The 18,426-nt window shown below is 47.5% G+C and overlaps 1 protein-coding gene across 3 annotated transcripts; it reads left to right on the top strand.

Annotated features, from left to right (window-relative positions):
• The first annotated feature begins 409 nt into the window (after positions 1–409).
• On the top strand, positions 410–10,618 carry LOC100755784 (SEC14-like protein 3). Of its 3 annotated transcripts, none has more exons than XM_027387307.2 (12): positions 410–463; positions 1,316–1,391; positions 1,640–1,683; positions 1,826–1,885; positions 2,857–3,045; positions 3,825–3,920; positions 4,622–4,682; positions 6,398–6,481; positions 8,962–9,068; positions 9,377–9,516; positions 9,606–9,775; positions 10,497–10,618. In XM_027387307.2, exons 1-12 carry the CDS (start codon positions 410–412, stop codon positions 10,616–10,618), a joined length of 1,203 nt encoding a protein of 400 aa, XP_027243108.1. The 3 variants fall into 3 exon arrangements, with proteins under 3 accessions (XP_027243108.1, XP_035308823.1, XP_035308822.1); XM_035452932.1 differs by having other exon boundaries at positions 6,398–6,485; positions 8,966–9,068; XM_035452931.1 differs by having other exon boundaries at positions 6,398–6,488; positions 8,966–9,068.
• Positions 10,619–18,426: the final 7,808 nt, after the last annotated feature.

Here is an 18,426-nt window from a genome sequence, read left to right as displayed (position 1 = left end):
AGGAGCATGAGGAGACTGAGACTTAGGGAACGTGTCTACCTCTGAGAAGTGGGGCTCATCCTCCATGGGACTCTCCTTCTCCAAGACAGTGGTCATTGGAGGCCAGAGAGCACTGAGAGGGTCTCACAGGGAAGGAAGGCCAGTCTCCCTCCTTTACAGCTGTCTCATCAAACAGAGGCCCTCTGGCACACCCTTTGAGCCTGCTGTTTCCTCCAGACCTGTCCCAGAGCCAAGCACGGGACCTCACTTAATCCCAGTTATGTAATGTCCAATCTAAAGAATTGGCCTGGAGGAGGTGCCTGAGCCACACCCAGAAGTGGGGGCAAAAGGCTCCAGCTGGGTCTGGGGAGACAGAGAAGGCTGGGCCTCTGCCTGCAGTGGTCACTGCTCTTCAGTCTCTGCCATCACCATGAGTGGCCGAGTCGGAGATCTGAGCCCCAAACAGGCAGAGACCCTGGCCAAGGTAAGAGATGCCCCTCATGTAAGGCCTCAGGAGGAAATGGCTGAGAGGTGAGGTGGAAAAGATCGCCTGGACCCTGTCTCCATCTGTTGATTCTGCATGCCCTTGACTTTGTCTCTTTGCTGTTACCTCCAAAGAGGTCACATCCTACATAGCTCAGTGACATCAGTCCTGACCAAAACAGGTGTTACATGTGGGTGACATGTGCAGAAATAGACTTGAACTTAGCCAGGAGCCAGACCCAGAGAGCTATACCTGGAAGTTGCCCCTCACGACCTCCTCCCTCCCTGCCCCCTGGGTGGGAGCTGTCGGTCCTCTGATAGATTCTTCTTGCCTGGGACTGAAAGGAAAGCCAGTCTGTAGAATCCAAATCAGAGAGACAGGATAGAGTGTGGGTGTGCCCACAGCTGGAGGGGAAGAGGACCCTTGATCATGAACTAACTTCCTTCCTTCCTTCCTTCCTTCCTTCCTTCCTTCCTTCCTTCCCTCCTTTCTTTCCTTCAGATCCACATTTTTATAAAAGATGGAAAGACGAGTGAACGCACAAAGGGAACTAGGGAAACACCCACAGTCCTCTCCACTCACCCACTTACCTATCCCTCCTTCCATTCACTCGCCCGTCTCTGTCCTGTTCGCCTGCCCATCTCTCTTTCTCCCCACTTGCCTACCTATTTACAGATCCACCAGTCCATCCCTGCATTCTGCCTCTGTTCACACACTCACCATTCTTCCACTCACCCACTATGCCACCGTCAGACTGAGGGAGGGAGGGAAAGAGAGGTGGTTGCTCAATCTTGGTGTTGAGGGGCCAAGGCCCGGTGTGAGAAACATGTCAACAGGCATCTTTCTTTCCAGTTCCGAGAAAATGTCCAGGACGTGCTGCCCGCCCTGCCAAACCCTGATGATTATTTCCTTCTTCGTTGGCTCCGAGGTGAGGGAAAAGGTGGGGATGTTGGAGATGAGGGGACAGCAAGAAGGCCTGGGTCCCCACAGCTCCATAACAATCCATGGCTCTCAGGATCTGACCATCCCATCTTGCTTCACATGCTCAGGTCTAGGAGACGGGAGGAGGAGACAGGGTCCTACTCAAACTCCCCAACACCCCCACATTGCTCTCACTAGTTAGGGGCAAGGCAACACAGCCCTGTCCCATCTTCACCTTCCCCCGATCTTTCCCAGCTCGGAACTTTGACCTGCAGAAATCTGAGGCCATGCTTCGAAAGGTAAAGCACCACCCTGAGGCTTTGGAGACAGTATTCATTCGGGGGGGATGGGGGCAGCAATCAATGCCTCATACCCCTACTTCCATGCCCTTTTCAGGGTGCTGGGAGCCCCACAGGGCTTAAACACCCCTTTCATTTTCAGTACATGGAGTTCCGGAAGACCATGGACATTGATCACATCCTTGACTGGCAGCCCCCAGAGGTGAGCCCCCACCCGCAAACACCTCAGTCTCTGAGGACATATCACCCAAGCAGCTTCTGGTAACTGGAGACCATGAGGGAAGAACAGTAAGCAGAGATGCCCTTGGAAGGGCCTTTTCTGTAAGAGTAATGAATAATTCATGCATCAAGAACTCCAGTCTTGGCCAGGCATGGTGTCACATACCTTTAATCGAAGCACTCAGGAGGCAGAGGCAGGTGGGGAAAAAAAAAAAAAAAGTCCCAGCTATGAGTTCATTTAATCTCCTGAACACTGTGAGGCAGGTGTTATCATTACTTTCATCTAGCGAAAATCCAGCAACTTGCCCAAAGTCCTACAGTCCCATGGTGAGGCTGGAGTTTGAGCTTAGTCCTGTCTGGCCTCCAAAACTTGTATTTGAGCTGCTGTGTCCAGTCAGTCCCTTTGTGCCCCTACCCCAGAGTTTCAAAGCATCCTCTCCAGGTGGGAAAACAACAGCCTGTCAAGGGACTGGTAAGGGCAGTACCCACACTGGGGTCACAGTAACATGATGGTCACAGCTGTGGACAGTATGCCATGTTTGCCAGCATTTATTAGAGGGAAAGAATCTAACTCATCTTATGCAATAGGAGTGGGGCGGAGCTCAGAAAGGTGGCATCACTTGTTCAAGGACACGCAGCAGGGGAACAGCAGTGTCAGATCTGCTGACCTTCAGAATTGACACTCTCTACCACTAAACAAGACATGGAAGACATTGCAGGCAGGACCAATGAGCCCAAAAGCCTGAAGCCAGGCTGGGTTGGTACTGGCCTTTCATATTTACAGCTGTGAACAAGTCCCTCCCTTGAAAGACCCTTCATTTTCTCACTTGGGACAGGGTAGGTCAATGTTTTGTCCCATGGCAGCGTATACACTTGGGTCTGATAGGTTAGTCAGATCTGGGGGCCCCCAGAGAGTTGTGTGATGCCGAGTGTCATGTATCTTTCCATGCCCAGGTGATCCAGAAGTACATGCCTGGAGGCCTGTGTGGCTATGACCGTGATGGCTGCCCTGTATGGTATGACATCATCGGGCCACTGGACCCCAAAGGATTGCTTTTCTCAGTTACCAAGCAGGACCTGTTGAAGACCAAGATGAGGGACTGTGAGCGCATTCTGCATGAGTGTGACCTGCAGACAGAACGGGTGAGGTTCTGACTGGATGGGGTGAGTGACTGGAGGGAGGCAGGAGAGGCTGCCAGAGAGCCATAGACCCAAGAACACACCAGAGTTCTCTCTACTACCATGGTCAGAGGGCTCTCAGGTCAGATAGCTCCACTGCTTATCAGTTGCGTGAACTTGGAAAGTTTCTGACCTCTCACCCTTGATGGGATAGACTGCAAAGAGTAAAGAGATGATGACAATGAGGATGCTACCCAACTTATGATGGGGTTCAGTCCTAATAAACCCATTCTCAGTTTAAAATACCATTAGTTGGAGATACACCTAAAATGCCTAACCCAGTCAACATCATAGCTTAGCCTGTGCCCCAAACATATGCAGAGTACTTTCATTAAACTACAGTTAACACTGGAGGACAACATTATCCTGAATATTGATAGCCCAGAAATAAATAAAAATTCAACATTCAGACTAAGGATTTGATTGAATTTGTGTTGCTTCACACCATCATAATTTTTTTTAAAAAAAAGCATTGAGTCCAGCTATTGTCAGTGAATGGGTGGGTGGACTGATGAAGGATAGATGGATGGATGAATGGATGGATGGACGGATGAATGAGTGATTGTTTGAGAGGGTAGGTGGATGGATGGGCAGGTGAGTGGGAAGATGTGTTCATTCTTGGCCACTTGCTACTCTGAGGACAGAGTGGAGGTCTGGAAGCATCCTGAGGGGTCATGTACTTGGGTCACCAACTCTCAAGCCTACACTTTGACCCTGGCGTTGCCTCTTCCTTATCCTCACAGCTGGGGAGGAAGATTGAAACCATTGTCATGATATTTGACTGCGAGGGTCTGGGACTGAAGCACTTTTGGAAACCTCTGGTGGAAGTGTACCAGGAGGTGAGGAGGCCAGGGGTGGGGACACACACACACACACACACACACACACACACACACACACACACACACACACACACTCCACTTCCTCTTGGGTGACAAGCTTGGTCTGCTTTGACCTTGCAGTTCACTTAGAACACAAATTAATAAAAGGTAGCTTCCTTCCTGGCCCCCATCCCTAAAGGAAACCTTAATAGACCTGCTAGAAAGTCCACAGAGCAGACTTTGATGAGCACATGGTCTGTTTCCACAGACAGTCCCAGCCCCGTCACTCCCTTGCTCTGAGCCCTGGGAAAGTCATCCACCCACACCCACAACCTACTCCCACCCCCAGCACTGTCCTTCTGTGCCCGTACGCCCACCCCCTCCCCCATCTGCCCTGCACCCCCACCATGCTTCAGGTTTCTCACCTCCAGAACTGGGACAGTAGGCCTGGGAGGCTTGATGAGTCTGTGAAGCAGACTCTCAAGTGCAGGGCACATACTGGGCATCTGACACTCATGTAGTCACACGATTTATCATCTGCTTATGTGGTTACTATGAGCATTGGTTTTAACAGTCTGAGGTGAGAAGGCTCCCTTCAGAGGCCAATGGAGGTGATACCAAAATGGAAAACTTCTCTCTTAAAACCTCCAGGCAGGAGATGGCAAAAGACAGGAAGGGGAGAAGGTATAGGCTCTGAAGGGGCTTTCTTGGTTCCACAGTTCTTTGGCCTCCTTGAAGAGAATTACCCAGAGACCCTGAAGTTCATGCTTATTGTGAAAGGTAAGTGAAAAGTGCTTTCCCCTGCCTGGGCCTCCATAGCCTTATCATCCACCCTCAGGGGCTCATCGCCTTCTCCCAGGGCTATTGGGAGGTTTGTTTGCTGACTGCATGCCAACCACTTGACTCTGGCCCAGAGGAAGGGCTCAGGAAATGGTAGCAGCTGGCTTCACTAGCTCCTCTAGAAATGCCCCTACCCCTCTCCCACCCATCATCATCTCTCCTTCCTTGGATTGCCTTTGGCTCTAAGCTGCCCAGGCAGGCCTTGAACTCACTCCATAGCCCACAAAGGCCTTGCACTTGCAATCCTCCTGCCTCAGCCTTTGGAGTGTATGAGATTACAGGCCTGCACCACCACCATGTCTATATACTCCTATTCATTCTGGTTTTCTTTTCTTTTTTTCTTTCTTTCTTTTTTTTTCTTTTTTGGAGGGGGTCATTTTGTTTTTGTCTGTTTGTTGAGATAGGGCTTTTCTGTGTAGCTCTGGTTGTCCTGAAACTCACTCTGTAGACCAGGCTGGCCTCAAACTCACAGAGATCCACATGCCTCTCCCTCCTGAGTTCTGGGACTGAAGGTATGCACTTCCACCACCCGCTCACTGTGTTTTTCTGAGCAAGTTATCTGCTTTATAAAGGACTCTCAACCTATGCCTGTGGTACACGTTCCAGGCTTGGTACCATTCTGGGTGCTCACTAGCCATTTGGGTGGCTGTTCCTCAGGAAGGAGGGTAGATAGGACAGCTTATTTGGTAGTTGTTTAACTCATTGCTTGGCTAGTTGTTCAGTTGATTAGTTAGTTGGTTGTCTGACTAGCCAAGTAACTAGTGATGGGTTGGAGAGTTAACTGGGCTGGCTAAATGGTTGACTGGCTTTGAGCTTGGTTGGTTGAATGTCTGGCTAACATTTTGCTGACTGGATGTTTGGGTGGTTGTAGTGGCCACACCTTAGGGCATGGCTTCAGGTATGGCCACCATCCCAAATCTACTGGCAGAACAAGATGCTACTACATTTCCCCTTTTTGTCTAAATATTTGGGGAGTACTCACACAAGGATGGTAAATAACCACCATGGTCTTCCTGGTCCTGGAGATGCAGTCTCTGCCCTTCAGGATGCTCCGACCACAACCCAAAAGAACAAGAGCCAGCCCCTCCTCTTCCTTATAAGGGGTCAGCTCTGAACACCTGAAGCCATGTCCTAAGGTGAGGCCACCATCCCAAGTCCACTGGCGGAACAAGATGCCACTACAGGTGGCTGCCCGGTTTGTTGGCTGGCTGGCTGGCTGGCTGGTTTGTTCTTCTGCTGAATTTGCTTGGTCAGCCGGTTATTTGGATCACTGGCTCTTTGTATGAATGGCTGGTAGCTGAAAGAGAGCAGTTAATTGGCTATCTAGCTGGTTGGTCAGAGGCCAGTTGATTTTCTGTTTGACTGACTTGGTGAGTTTGACTTCAGTGAGCTGGTGAATTGGTAGATTATTTGCTAGCAGGCTGGTCAGTTTGGAAGGCTGGTTAGCTTATTGGCTGGTTGATGAGGCTGGTGACTGGCTAATTTGCAGGGTAGGTAGGTGGCTGATGTATGAATAGTTAGGTGGCTATTTCTTGGGTGAATGGGTCAGGGTCTGGGCTGGCCAAGTCCATTATGATTCTGTAGTGGGCTGTGTCCATTGTGAAAATCTGGCCCCATGACTTGATTGCTCTTTTATTCTTCTTGTGTCTTTCCAGCCACCAAACTGTTCCCTGTGGGATACAACCTCATGAAGCCATTCCTGAGTGAGGACACACGGAGGAAAATTGTGGTGCTGGGAAGTAAGTTGTTCCAGGGGCCCTGTCCCTGTGCCTCACACATAAGCTTTAGAGTGATGCTCCTTCATCCCTTCCAGCACTTAGCTTGTACCTGCAGTCACAGGCTCCTTCTTCCCCAGATGGGGCTCATCATGTAGAACCAAGTCATGTCTTAAGCCCTATTCCGTGCCTTAGCCCTCGGGTGAGTGAGGAGTAAGGCTTCCATGCCTCCAACCCCTGTGAGTTTCTGGTCCATTGCTTCTCAACCTTGGCTCTATGTGCCCTGGCTTCCTTTTGGCACTTGCATACCCAGTGCTTCTAGTGGCAACTCAGGCTGAGGAGGAAAAGCAGAGAAGGGAGTCGGACATGAAGGGTCGGGATAAATGCAGAATGATGCATCCATTCAGTGAATTCTGGGCAGCAGCAGAAGCAGTGCTGCAGGTGGATATTGCTTTTTTGTTGTTTTGTTCTTTGAGGCAGGGTATCATGTGGTTCATGCTGGCTTCAAACTCACTAAGCAGCCAAAGAGACCTTGAACTCCTGATCCCCCTCCCGCCAACTGATTACAAGAGTGCACCATCCTACCCAGAAATTCACTGCTGAATAATGACAAAAGAAATAGTGCCAAGTGGGGAAAAAAATGCAAGTAGATCAGAAAGCCATATGGTGAGCGGGGACAGCTTAGTCAGCGATGTCCTGCCTAGTAAGAGTGACAAACTAGGTTCTGGCCTCAGAATTCACAGCGAAAAGAAAAACCTAAGTATGCTAGTACACACTCTGTAATACCAGCACTGAGGATGTGCAGACAGGAAGATCCCTAGGGCTCACTGACCAGAAGCCTAGACTGATTGGTGATCCCAGGCCAATGAGATCCTCATCTCAAAAACAAACAAACAAACAAAAAACAGTGACAACAACAAAAAAGTAGATAGGCCCTGAAGAATGCTGCCATGGGTTATCTTCTGACCTCCACGAAGGTGCACATACTACGTGCTCACATGCACACATGTGCACCTACACACAAGCCATATGAACAATATAATTTGTTTTTCTAAAACTAAGTGCACTGGGCCAGAATGATGGCTCAAATGCCACCAGGTTGATGACCTGAGTGTCACCCAGAACCCACACAATAGAAGGAGAAAACTGACTCCCACAGGTTATCCACTGACCCCCACATGTGTGCTGTGATATGTGACCCCTCCACACACAAAATAAATAAAAGTAATTTTAAAAATAATAAAACAAATATATTCAAAACAAACATTTTTAGAAGGAAATACAAATAGAATAGATCATGTTTTTAAAGGTATTGTTTGTATTTTCCTGTTTTCTCAATTTTGCCTATTACTATAAGTAAGAAAAACAACTCACTTTTTATTTAATTTTTTTTTGTTTTGTTTTTTGAGACAGTGTGGCCTCAAACTCACCGTCCTTCTGCCTCAGTCTCATTAGTGATGAGACTACTATTGTATGCCATCGCCCTGACAAGAGTTGTTTTTAAAAGTGGCAGAAGTTGGATGTGGGTGTAGCTCAGCCACCAAGCATTTGCCCAGCACATGAGAGGTCCTGAGGGTCATCCATGGCACAGTAAAATAAGTAGATAATAGATAGGTAGGTAGGTAGATAGGTAAATACGATAAAATAAAGAAGACAGATTCTTAAGCACAAACCAGTGAGCCTGAGCTTGGAGGAAAACCACCTCCCTAGCAGAATGTTCATATCATCTAACTATGTGAACTGAGGATGTAAAAATGGGGGTGGGAGTCTTATGTTCCTCGATTTCTCTTTCTTCCCAAAACCCCAGCTCCTACCTTTACCCAACTTCATTATGATGAATGACAAGATAGCCTGGTTGTAAGGAGGTGCCAAATTCTGGCTCAATATGAACCCAAGTGTATGCTCTCTACTCTGCTTGGTGCCCCACAAGGCTCAGTACATTTGGCCCTAGTATTTCAGGCATTGTGATATTTCCCATTTTCCACTGGAGAGAAGGAATATTCCATGGCCATAAGGATAAATTTAGATTAGCCACAGGGATAGGACCACAGCAAGACCCAGAACCCCTAGAGGATCAAATATGAATAACAGTAATGGGTCTTTTATCTGATGGTTGTGGTAATCAAAGGGACAGGTCTCTCAAGACAGACCTGCTCTCAACACAAGATCTGACTTACTGAGTAATCTCAACAAGGTTCTGAACTCACAGAGCTTTAAAATCTCCTTGAGACAATGAAACAGCTATCAGCTTTACTACTCATGACTGGGAGACCTTCAAGAATGTCCAAGCCCATCAGCCAAGGGCCAACATGTTTCCATAGCAATTGGATGCTAGGAAAATCATTTCATATAGCCTGAGGTCTAGGAGACTTGAAAGTTATTCCTGGCAGCCTAACACCCACAGAGGTTGGGGACACAGCTTCAGGGTACCATGGAGGATGTGGGGGGGTGCTGTTTGGTTCCTTCCACATGTGATAATCACCATTTGACCTCCCTACTCCCAGACAGCTGGAAGGAAGGTTTGCTGAAACTCATCAGTCCTGAGGAACTGCCTGCTCATTTTGGGGGAACTCTGACTGACCCAGATGGGAACCCCAAATGTTTGACCAAGGTACACAGAGCCCGAGGACAGGAAGGGGTTGGAGGAGTAGAGAGGGGTTCCTTTCCCACCCCCTATCCATTCCACAAACATATCCAGATAGACCCCTGGGTATAGAGACCAGGCATTGGGTCCAGCTTATTAGGACCTCCTGAGAAAATACGCAGGCAAAGGTGAAATGAAGGTTTCATTTGGAAATAAGCTGGAAGAAGAAGCTTCCAAGGGAAGTGCTGGCCCAGCCTAGAGAGCCAGAAAATGGTTTTGGGAAGGGAAGCAGAAATCTTCCTGGTGATAATAAGTGACCCCCAAATCAATTATAGATCAACTATGGTGGGGAGATCCCTAAGTCCATGTATGTGCGGGACCAGGTGAAGACTCAGTATGAGCACTCGGTGCAGATTAGCCGTGGCTCCTCACACCAGGTGGAATATGAGATCCTGTTTCCAGGCTGTGTTCTCAGGTAAGGGGGACAGACTATCACTCCTCCCCTGGCTGGGCTCTGACCCTTCAGGGACCCATCACACTGAGCAGCAACCTGACCTCTCACAGGTGGCAGTTCTCCTCTGATGGTGCAGACATTGGCTTTGGAGTTTTCCTCAAGACCAAGATGGGGGAGAGGCAGAAAGCCGGGGAGATGACTGAGGTGCTAACCAGCCAGCGCTACAATGCCCACATGGTACCTGAGGACGGGAGTCTCACCTGCTCAGAGGCTGGTGTCTGTAAGTCCACCATAGCTGTACATGGGCTCTGAAGACAGGAGCCATCTTCTGCATGGTTTAAAGGATGAACACGGGCAGTGGCCCCTTTCCCCAGACACATACCAGGACAAATAGTCCAGGTTAGAGCCTTCATTCATTCTCAAGCCATATTCATGAACACCTAGTGTGCACCAAGGGTCAGAGACACATGAACCCTGAGGACTGAGAGTGCTTGGGACACAGGACACAAGTAAAGGACACTAGAGCAGGGTTCCCCCCCCTCCCCAAGGAGGCTGGGAGAAGTAAGCCAACTTTTGCACAGCCTCACAGCCAAATGCCATGTTATCTCAGCTCCGTATCAGCCTCAGTGTAAAATACTGCCCAACCTGGGAAGGATTGTTTGTTGGGTCCCCCATGGTCTGAGGATTAAGACAATTACTTCAGGCTTTACCTGGCCCCCACTTTGTCCAAGAGAGCTGGGGAGCCTCTGTTGCTCTCAATTTCTGTCTCATCATGCGAGCATGCAGATGTGAAGACAATGGGATGTAATTAACACGCGTTGTCCTCACTGTCTGATGACGCCACTAAAGCCAGGCTTGGGTAAATGCCAGGAGGAGGTAGTGTCAGTTTACAGGCTCTGCTCAGGGTGACAGATCCCACAGGGAGGTAAGAGGCACAGTGGGAAGTTGCACCAGTTTGGCAAGCACAGCTAGTAGGAACTAATCTTCCATTTGTCTCCTAGATGTCCTGCGCTTTGACAACACCTATAGCTTCGTCCATGCCAAGAAGGTCAGCTTCACGGTTGAAGTGCTTCTCCCAGACGAAGGCATGCAGAAATACGATGAGGAGCTCACCCCTGTCTAGGCAGATCCCCCACCTCCCAGAGACCCCACACCTCTGTTTTCTCTCTACTGTCCCTTCCATTCCTAAAATTGATCATTAGTCCAGCTGACTGTGTGACACCAGTGAACAGAAAAGGAGAGACTGGAGAAGATGTATCTGCTGTAATCAAATTTTAAAAGCATGAAAGATGTTGGAGGATATAAAGGTTGCGAAAGAGAAAGAAGCAAGAAGGAAGATGAGAGATGGATGTCACTGAGGTCCAAGGATAGGGAAATGATTGGTTGACCTTATCTATCCTAAGACATTTGTGCTTGACTCCCTCTCTGTGAGCAACTGAATCCTTTTTACTTCCACTCACTACACAGTCGATGCTTAGTGTATTCCTGTAAGTTAAACAGAGGACCTGAAGGCAGGGAGCAGGTGACTCACGGAAGTCATAAGGAAGAGAACGCACAGTAGATTTCAGCACCCCGGACAGAGACACACTTGGCGATGACCCAGGTCATGCAACCTGACAGTGGTTTCCTTTTGGGAGTTTCAGACACAAAAGCTCCCTGCCTCTGGCAAAAGGAGCCTATTCAGGGTCACGGGTCCCACCCATTATTCTTATAAACACCTTCTTCCTTTTGAGCTCACATTTTAAGCAATTAAAATAATTTTCCCCAACGCAAAGGCAGTCACATCCTACTCTGGCTGCTACTGGGCAAAGCAATAACAACAGCTGCTGTTTGGAGAGGATTATCACTGTTCCAAATACTTTACAAGTTTAACTCATGCCATCTTCACACTACCCCAATACACCTTATTAAATCCACTTTATGAATGAATAAACTGGGCTCAGAGAGGCTAAACTAGACACTCATGTCATATAGTTTTAAGCGGCAGATCTAGGAACTGAGTTTTTTGTTTCTCATTTAGTCAGAAGGCATTGATCTAAATTGCCCCATGATACCCCCCCCAAAAGAACCTGCTTTTACAAGGAGGTAAGGAATGGTTTGATTGTCCTGCTTCCTTTAGAAGAGTGTACTGGGTATCTCTACCTCTCCAGTCCCTTTTAATAGATGGAAGAGGTAATCACTCCAAGTAATTAAGAGCCCCCGTGCTTAAGTAAGTTGTTCAAGGAGCCTCATAGAGGGCTGGAAGGGGCTTTTACTCCTGTGCCTGGTGTTCTGCCCTCTGCGCATGCTGTGACTGTAGGGAAGACCAACTGATGCTCACCACACCCCTGGGAACTAGGACCAGGCTTCCAGTTTCTTTCTCCACTTCCTGCCCCTGTCCCTGGCTCCTGACACAACTCTTGCCAAGACATGATTAGTCCAGAGAATGAGAATGAGCCAGAACTCAAGGGCCCTGCTGGTGCCATGAGCTGAAGCTTGGGAATGAGCTAAAAGCTGAATGTGAAGTCTGACTCTCACCAAGTTAATGTTATTCTGTGGAAGGGAGCAGAGTCATGCACACACTTAAGGGCACAGGCTCTTATGCCCATCTTATAGTTGGGAATTGTCTTAGGGTTTCTATTGTTGTGATGAAACACCATGACCAAAAGCAACTTGGGGAGGAAAGTGTTTATTTCACTCACAGTTCCACATAACAGTTCATCATCAAAAGCGAGGAGAGCAGGAATTATGCAAGACAGGAACCTGGAGGCAGGAGCTGATGCAGAGGCCATGGATATGTGCTGCTTACTGGCTTGCTTCCCATGGCTTACTCAGCCTGCTTTCTTATAGAACTCAGGACCACCAGCCCAGGGATAGCACCACCCACAGCGATCTGGGCCCTCCCCTATTGATTACTAATTGAGAAAATGCCTTACAGCCTCAGTTGAGGCTTCCTCCTCTCAGATGACTCTAGCTTGTGTCATGTTGACATAGAACTAGCCAGGACAGGAACTGAGCTTCCAACAGTACTGAATCCATATTTTTCAGGCCGTGGATGATAGAATTGGACCAGAGCCAAGGTACCCACTTTGCTTTATGATCTCCAGGCTCCTGAATGACTTTCCAAACAGGCTAAGATTGCTAAGACAGTAACTGGAATCACAAAAGAGGGCAGGAAAGGTGAGGAAGAGAAAGAGAACAAAAGGGTGGTACTTAAAATGTATTCACTATCTAACATTAAAGTCTAACTGAACATCCCATATCTTTTCAAAATATTTACTTGTTCCTTGGTAATTTTGCACATAAATACAATGTGTTTAGACCATATTCACTCCTCCTTCTCCCATTCCAACTCCTCCCAGAATCCCCGACATACATGTTTTCTCAACTTCATGTCTTCTTGTTTTTCTAACCACTGAGTCCATTTAATACCACCCATATGCCCAATGCTCATGGATATAGAGCTCCAGTCACTGTAGCACAGGCAACTGCCATGGTCACACTGTCGAAGAAGATAAACTCTTCCAGAGGCCGCCAACTATCAATAGCTCTTCAGCTTAGTGGCAGGCCTCAGGGGCCCCGTCCCTTTATATACTGGAGTATTGCCTGATTTGATCATGTGCTGGCAACCACAGCTACTCTGAGTTTCAGTGTGTTGACCCTATCATACCCAGAAGACATCATTTCACTCTTTCCTAGCCTCTGGCTCTTAAAAACTTTCTGTGCCCTTTTCTGCACCTTGCAGTGTATGGAGTGACACAGATGTCCCATTCAGGGCTTGAGTACTCCACAGTCACTTACTCTCTGCACTTTGATCTGTACTAACCACCATGTGCTGTGTAAAGGGTTTCTCTGATGCAGGTGAGAGATGCACATGGGTAAAAGTTAAGTATTTAAAAGGTATTGTGAGCTGGGCGTTGGTGACACATGCCTTTAATCCCAGCACTAGGAAGGCAGAGGCAGGCGAATCTCTGTGAGTTCGAGGCCAGCCTGGTCTCTAAAGTGCCAGGATAGGCTCCAAAGCTACACAGAGAAACCCAGTCTCAGAAAACAAAACAAAACTAAAAACAAACAAACAAAAAGGTATTGTGAGATATTTTGTTAGCAAAATAATAGCAGTAGGTTCTATGACCTCTCCAGCCACGGATTCTTGGCCAGGTTTATAGTATGAGGCATGAGTGTCCTCCTGCAGAATAGACCTTAATTTCAATTAGAACACCATTGGTTACCCCAATAAGATCCATGTCATTATTGCATCAGTGGGCATATCTTTCTAGGCTGGTCATTATTGTGTCCCGCGCCCGCTCTGTATTCCTCGCCAGCAAGAAATACACGCAGGACACTCGGATCCTTCTGCAGACAAGCTTTAATGCATTTTACCAGAGTGGAGACATTTGAACCAAGAAAACCATCCCTTATAAAAGGCTGACCAGCCGCCTGGGACGTATTACCCTATGAATGGCTTTAGCTCCTCAGGCTAAAATGAGCCACGGGATAGGCAGAGATCAAAGGAATGGAGATTACCCAGCGCCTGTGAAGTAATTCACACCTTGGTGTCTTCAGGCAGCATTATAATGCAGGAACCGGCTTCCTACATATCACCCTTTTTTTATTAATTAATGAAAAGGCTTTATATTATTACAAGCAAATAGGTCACCCATATGTTGAGGGATAGAGGCAGGGGTTGACCTTCCCAAAATCAAACATTAAGACTGTGTACGGGAGTCACCATCAGGCTGTTAGCTTGACCCGAAGTACTCCCGACCTGTCCTCTGCCGTTTTTCTGGGAAAGGGAGACTGGGGCAGGTAACCCTTATGCAGGTCAACGTACCTCCCAGAGAAGCCTGTATAATAGGCAACTCTGTGCGATGCCTATGCTCAGCATCCCTCTTTGGGGCTGCACAAACCAGACACTCTACCCTGTGCAGTGAGCCTAGGCTCCGGGTGTGCAAGAGCTGTCTGGCCGGCGGCCTATTGCTAGTAGCCAAAAATATAAGCGCTTGGGTGATCTCTTGGTTTGAGCCCTGGAGCTTACATGCCAGCCAAAGAAGTAACAGCAATTTGTAAGCGGCTGCATCAAACAATTACCCCCACCCCTTAATCAGTTGCCATCTCTCCGCCAAGGACAGGAGTTAATCTGGATAACAATAGCGGCTCTCAACTCCCGGGGGTAGAGGGTGGAGTTTCGACTTTTGAAGGTCTGTAGAGGCTCTTTAGGTTGAGTCTTTCTGGGATCCACAGAGGATTTTCTTCATCCTGTGAGAAAACATAATATCGCTCCCCTGGATCTTATGAGAATAGGATCCGGGCCTTTCCAAAAATCAGTTAAGATATCTTTCCATTTTGCCATTTTCTTTTGGCCTTTTAGTTTTTGAGGTGAGACGCTTGGCCTCGGTATGGCCCCCAGCGTTAATGTTAATGAGGCTTTAAAGCCCCAGGCATTCCAGGCCTTTAAGAAGTGTTGAATAGCAGGCATGGCCTTTTCCCCTATCAAAGACTGGGAAAGCCATCTGTAATTTTTTTTTGCTCCTCTGATGGTAAGAAGGAGTCGGTTCCAAATAGTGGGTGTGCTGATAGAAGTACACCCGCTGAATTAACAGGCGATGGCCTCATATTTGTTTTTACTTTTGGCAGCTCCTCCTCTAGCTCTGCTTCCTTGTTAGAGTCTAAAATCTCAGAGTCTGAGCTGCTCAGCTCCAAGGCTTCCAGTTTCGTTGCAGGGCAGAGGCTAGGTTCCTCATCTCTCCTAAATTTACCGGGGTGTGACCGGCCATTCCCCATTCTTTTTCCCTCCTTCTCTGTCTCTCCCTCATCCAGCTGAGCTGTTCCTTTTAAAACTTTATCTCTTGAGCTTTTAGAGTCATCAGAGCTATTAAGATTTAAAGCTTTATACACTCCCTTGTCAGTAGACATTCTAGGAGGTCTTTTTTTCTTATTTGTTGCTGTATACACTCCCTTGTCACTAGACACCCCGGGAGGTCCTTTTTTCTTATACGTTGCAGTTTCTCTTCTTACATACACTCCCATGTCACTAGACATCCCGGGAGGTCCTTTTTTCTTATATTTTATTGTTAGGCGCGCCCCATCTCTCATTACATTCGGTTTCTGATATGTAATTCTGGACTTCTTTAAGATTGCTGTAACAGTGAGAAAAGTCAAAATAGCTCCTAGTAAAAGCATAGAAGCCTCTATATTAACCTCCCACAATAGCAACATTCCCAAGCCAAAGTCTAGAAAAATCATACCTCTCCGAATTTCTCTCATTACATTCGGTTTCTGATATGTAATTCTGGACTTCTTTAAGATTGTCCCAAGCCAAAGTCCAGAAAAATCATACCTCTCCGAATTTACCATCCTGCAGTTCTGAATCCGCCCTGTAGCCAAGGGGTCTCTGCGGTGCTGGAGATGTTCATATGTTCCCGGGTTTCGGCACCATATGTCCCGCGCCCGCTCTGTATTCCTCGCCAGCAAGAAATACACGCAGGACACTCGGATCCTTCTGCAGACAAGCTTTAATGCATTTTACCAGAGTGGAGACATTTGAACCAAGAAAACCATCCCTTATAAAAGGCTGACCAGCCGCCTGGGACGTATTACCCTATGAATGGCTTTAGCTCCTCAGGCTAAAATGAGCCACGGGATAGGCAGAGATCAAAGGAATGGAAATTACCCAGCGCCTGTGAAGTAATTCACACCTTGGTGTCTTCAGGCAGCATTATAATGCAGGAACCGGCTTCCTACATTATTGTAGTTTACAGGGTTCACAGCTGGGTAAGAGTCTTCATGACTTTTCTCCCCCATCAGCCTGCACAGCACCTCCCGGCTCTGTGACATCTAGACATTAGGGAAGATGTTTTCAGGTCATTACCAGCTTGTTTTATCTATGACCTGTGATCAAAGTGTGTGGTGTCTTCAGTAGTTGAAGTCTTACCTAAGGCCTGGGTAACCAAGAGTGATGGCAATAGTCTTATCGTTGAGGGCGTGGGGGTGGGAGGTGTCTGTGGACCCCACATCAACACCATGACAAAAGGTATCCCACATCTGGTATTGGATTTTGTTGAATTATCTGCAGCTTCTGGGAGGAACATTTTGTGTAAGGTACTGTTAATGAAACTTTTAAAATAGATGTATTTTTATGGAGTTTGTAAAACAGTAGTTTTCATACAGCTTTTCCTTTTTTACTTTTTAAAAAGATTTTATTTATTTATTACATATACAACATTCTACTTCCATGAATATCTGCACACCAGTACAGGGCACCAGGTCTTATAGATGGTTGTGAGCCACCATGTGGTTGCTGGGAATTGAACTCAGGACCTCTAGAAGAGCAGTCGGTACTCTTAACCTCTGAGCCATCTCTCCAGCCCCAGCTTTTCCTTTTTTTATATTGCTTTTTTCAAACATCCTTCTCTCTACAGCATCCTGTATTTTTACCTGGCTAGTCTATAATAAAAGAACGAGGGAAAGAAGTGTGAGGGGGGCTAGAGAGATGACTCAGAGGTCGAGAGCACTTCCTGATTTCCCAGAAAACCCAGAGCTTGGCTCCCAGCTCACAAACACCTGTTACTTTAGCTCCAGGGGATCCACCACCCTCTTCTGGACTCTATCAGCATTGCACCTATGTACTCACAAGTAAAGGTATTTGTTAAAAAGAAGTGAGAAGGATAAAGGGAATTGAGGCGAGAGGATGGAAGAAAGAAGGAATAAGTTCACCCAAAGAATACAGTGTGGCTGAGACATGAAGATAGCAAGTCTGAAGCCAGTCTGGGCTACATAGTAAGTCCCAGGCCATCCTGGACTACATGGCAAAATCCTACAAGAGCTTTAACCACATGAAGTGCTGGGGCTCTGGAGCCACTAGGAACATTTCACTAAATGTTACCAATGACCCAGTTTGACCAATCAACAAGGACATGTTGAGGCATGCTGGCCCATGGTGGAGATTTTGAGTGCTCCCTAAAACTAGCCAGGGCTTGCTTGGGGACCAAACTGCCAGGATGTTCCAGGACAAAAGCCATAAGGCCTGGGGACTGACTGGCCCAGACTTACTCACTGTAGCTTCCTGTTATCACTCTCGCCAGAAGTTGCCTGGGGTCCACCATAGGCCCTGCTAGCCTCCTTTTGGGTGGACCTTACCCTCTTCCTGCTGTACTAACTCCTTTGGGCATAGTCTATGTGAGCTTCAAGGAGCCCAGTAGACTACCCTGAATCAAACAAAGGTCCTGCCATGAGAAGAACTTAAGAGTCTTGCAGAGAGAGCTGGGTGGTGGTGGCACACACCTTTAATCACAGCACTTGGCAGGCAGAGGCAGGTGGATCTCTGTGAGTTGAAGGCCACCCTGGTCTACAGAGCACACTCCAGGACAGCCAAGACTACACAGATAAACCCATCTCAAAAAAAAAAAAAAAAAAAAAAAAAAAAAGTCTTGGAGAGAGTGGTCACCAAGCTCTCACCAAGCAACTCCTGGGATAAGGGAAGAGCTTGTTTGCCATACTGTGTCTTCTAGACTGTTAGGTGATTCCCCAACCAATCTTTGGCAGCAAATACCTCAAAAATGCTGAGATGGGAGAAAGGATCTGAGGTAGACCTTATCTTTTTTCCTTGGCTCTGCTTGAAGCTACAAGTCAGGTGCCATCAAGACCCTGGCCTGGGTCCCCACAGCCTAGTTCTACCAGGGAGGCAACCTCATTGTAGGGAAGCAATCTATACCCAAGTCTGGATTATCAGGGGCCTTTGGAGTCCCATGACGGCTGGTAAGGCAGGAGAAGGGCTCTGGAAGCCAAAGCAAGCTATGTTTTAAACTTATTTTCTCCTTTTCACTCTGTAGACCAGGCTGGCCTTGAAATCAGAGATCCATTTGCCTCTGCCTCCCGTGTTCTGGAATTGAAGGCTTGAGCCACCATGCCTGGCTCAAGATTTTAAACCCAAGAGTTTGGAAGACATGCAATTTT

The sequence above is a fragment of the Cricetulus griseus genome (assembly GCF_003668045.3).
Source record: "Cricetulus griseus strain 17A/GY chromosome 1 unlocalized genomic scaffold, alternate assembly CriGri-PICRH-1.0 chr1_1, whole genome shotgun sequence".
Lineage (NCBI taxonomy): Eukaryota > Metazoa > Chordata > Mammalia > Rodentia > Cricetidae > Cricetulus > Cricetulus griseus.
The sequence above is the reverse complement of the archived record's forward strand: the minus strand, read 5'-3'. Positions and strand labels throughout refer to the sequence as shown.

Bases quoted from the DNA above. Each gene is read 5' to 3' on its own strand.
- LOC100755784 (XM_035452931.1), top strand. From the start codon at position 410: ATGAGTGGCCGAGTCGGAGATCTGAGCCCCAAACAGGCAGAGACCCTG. The intron at 9,069-9,376 runs GTACACAGAGCC...AATCAATTATAG, and splicing joins ACCCCAAATGTTTGACCAAG to ATCAACTATGGTGGGGAGAT. The intron at 9,776-10,496 runs GTAAGTCCACCA...TTTGTCTCCTAG, and splicing joins CTGCTCAGAGGCTGGTGTCT to ATGTCCTGCGCTTTGACAAC.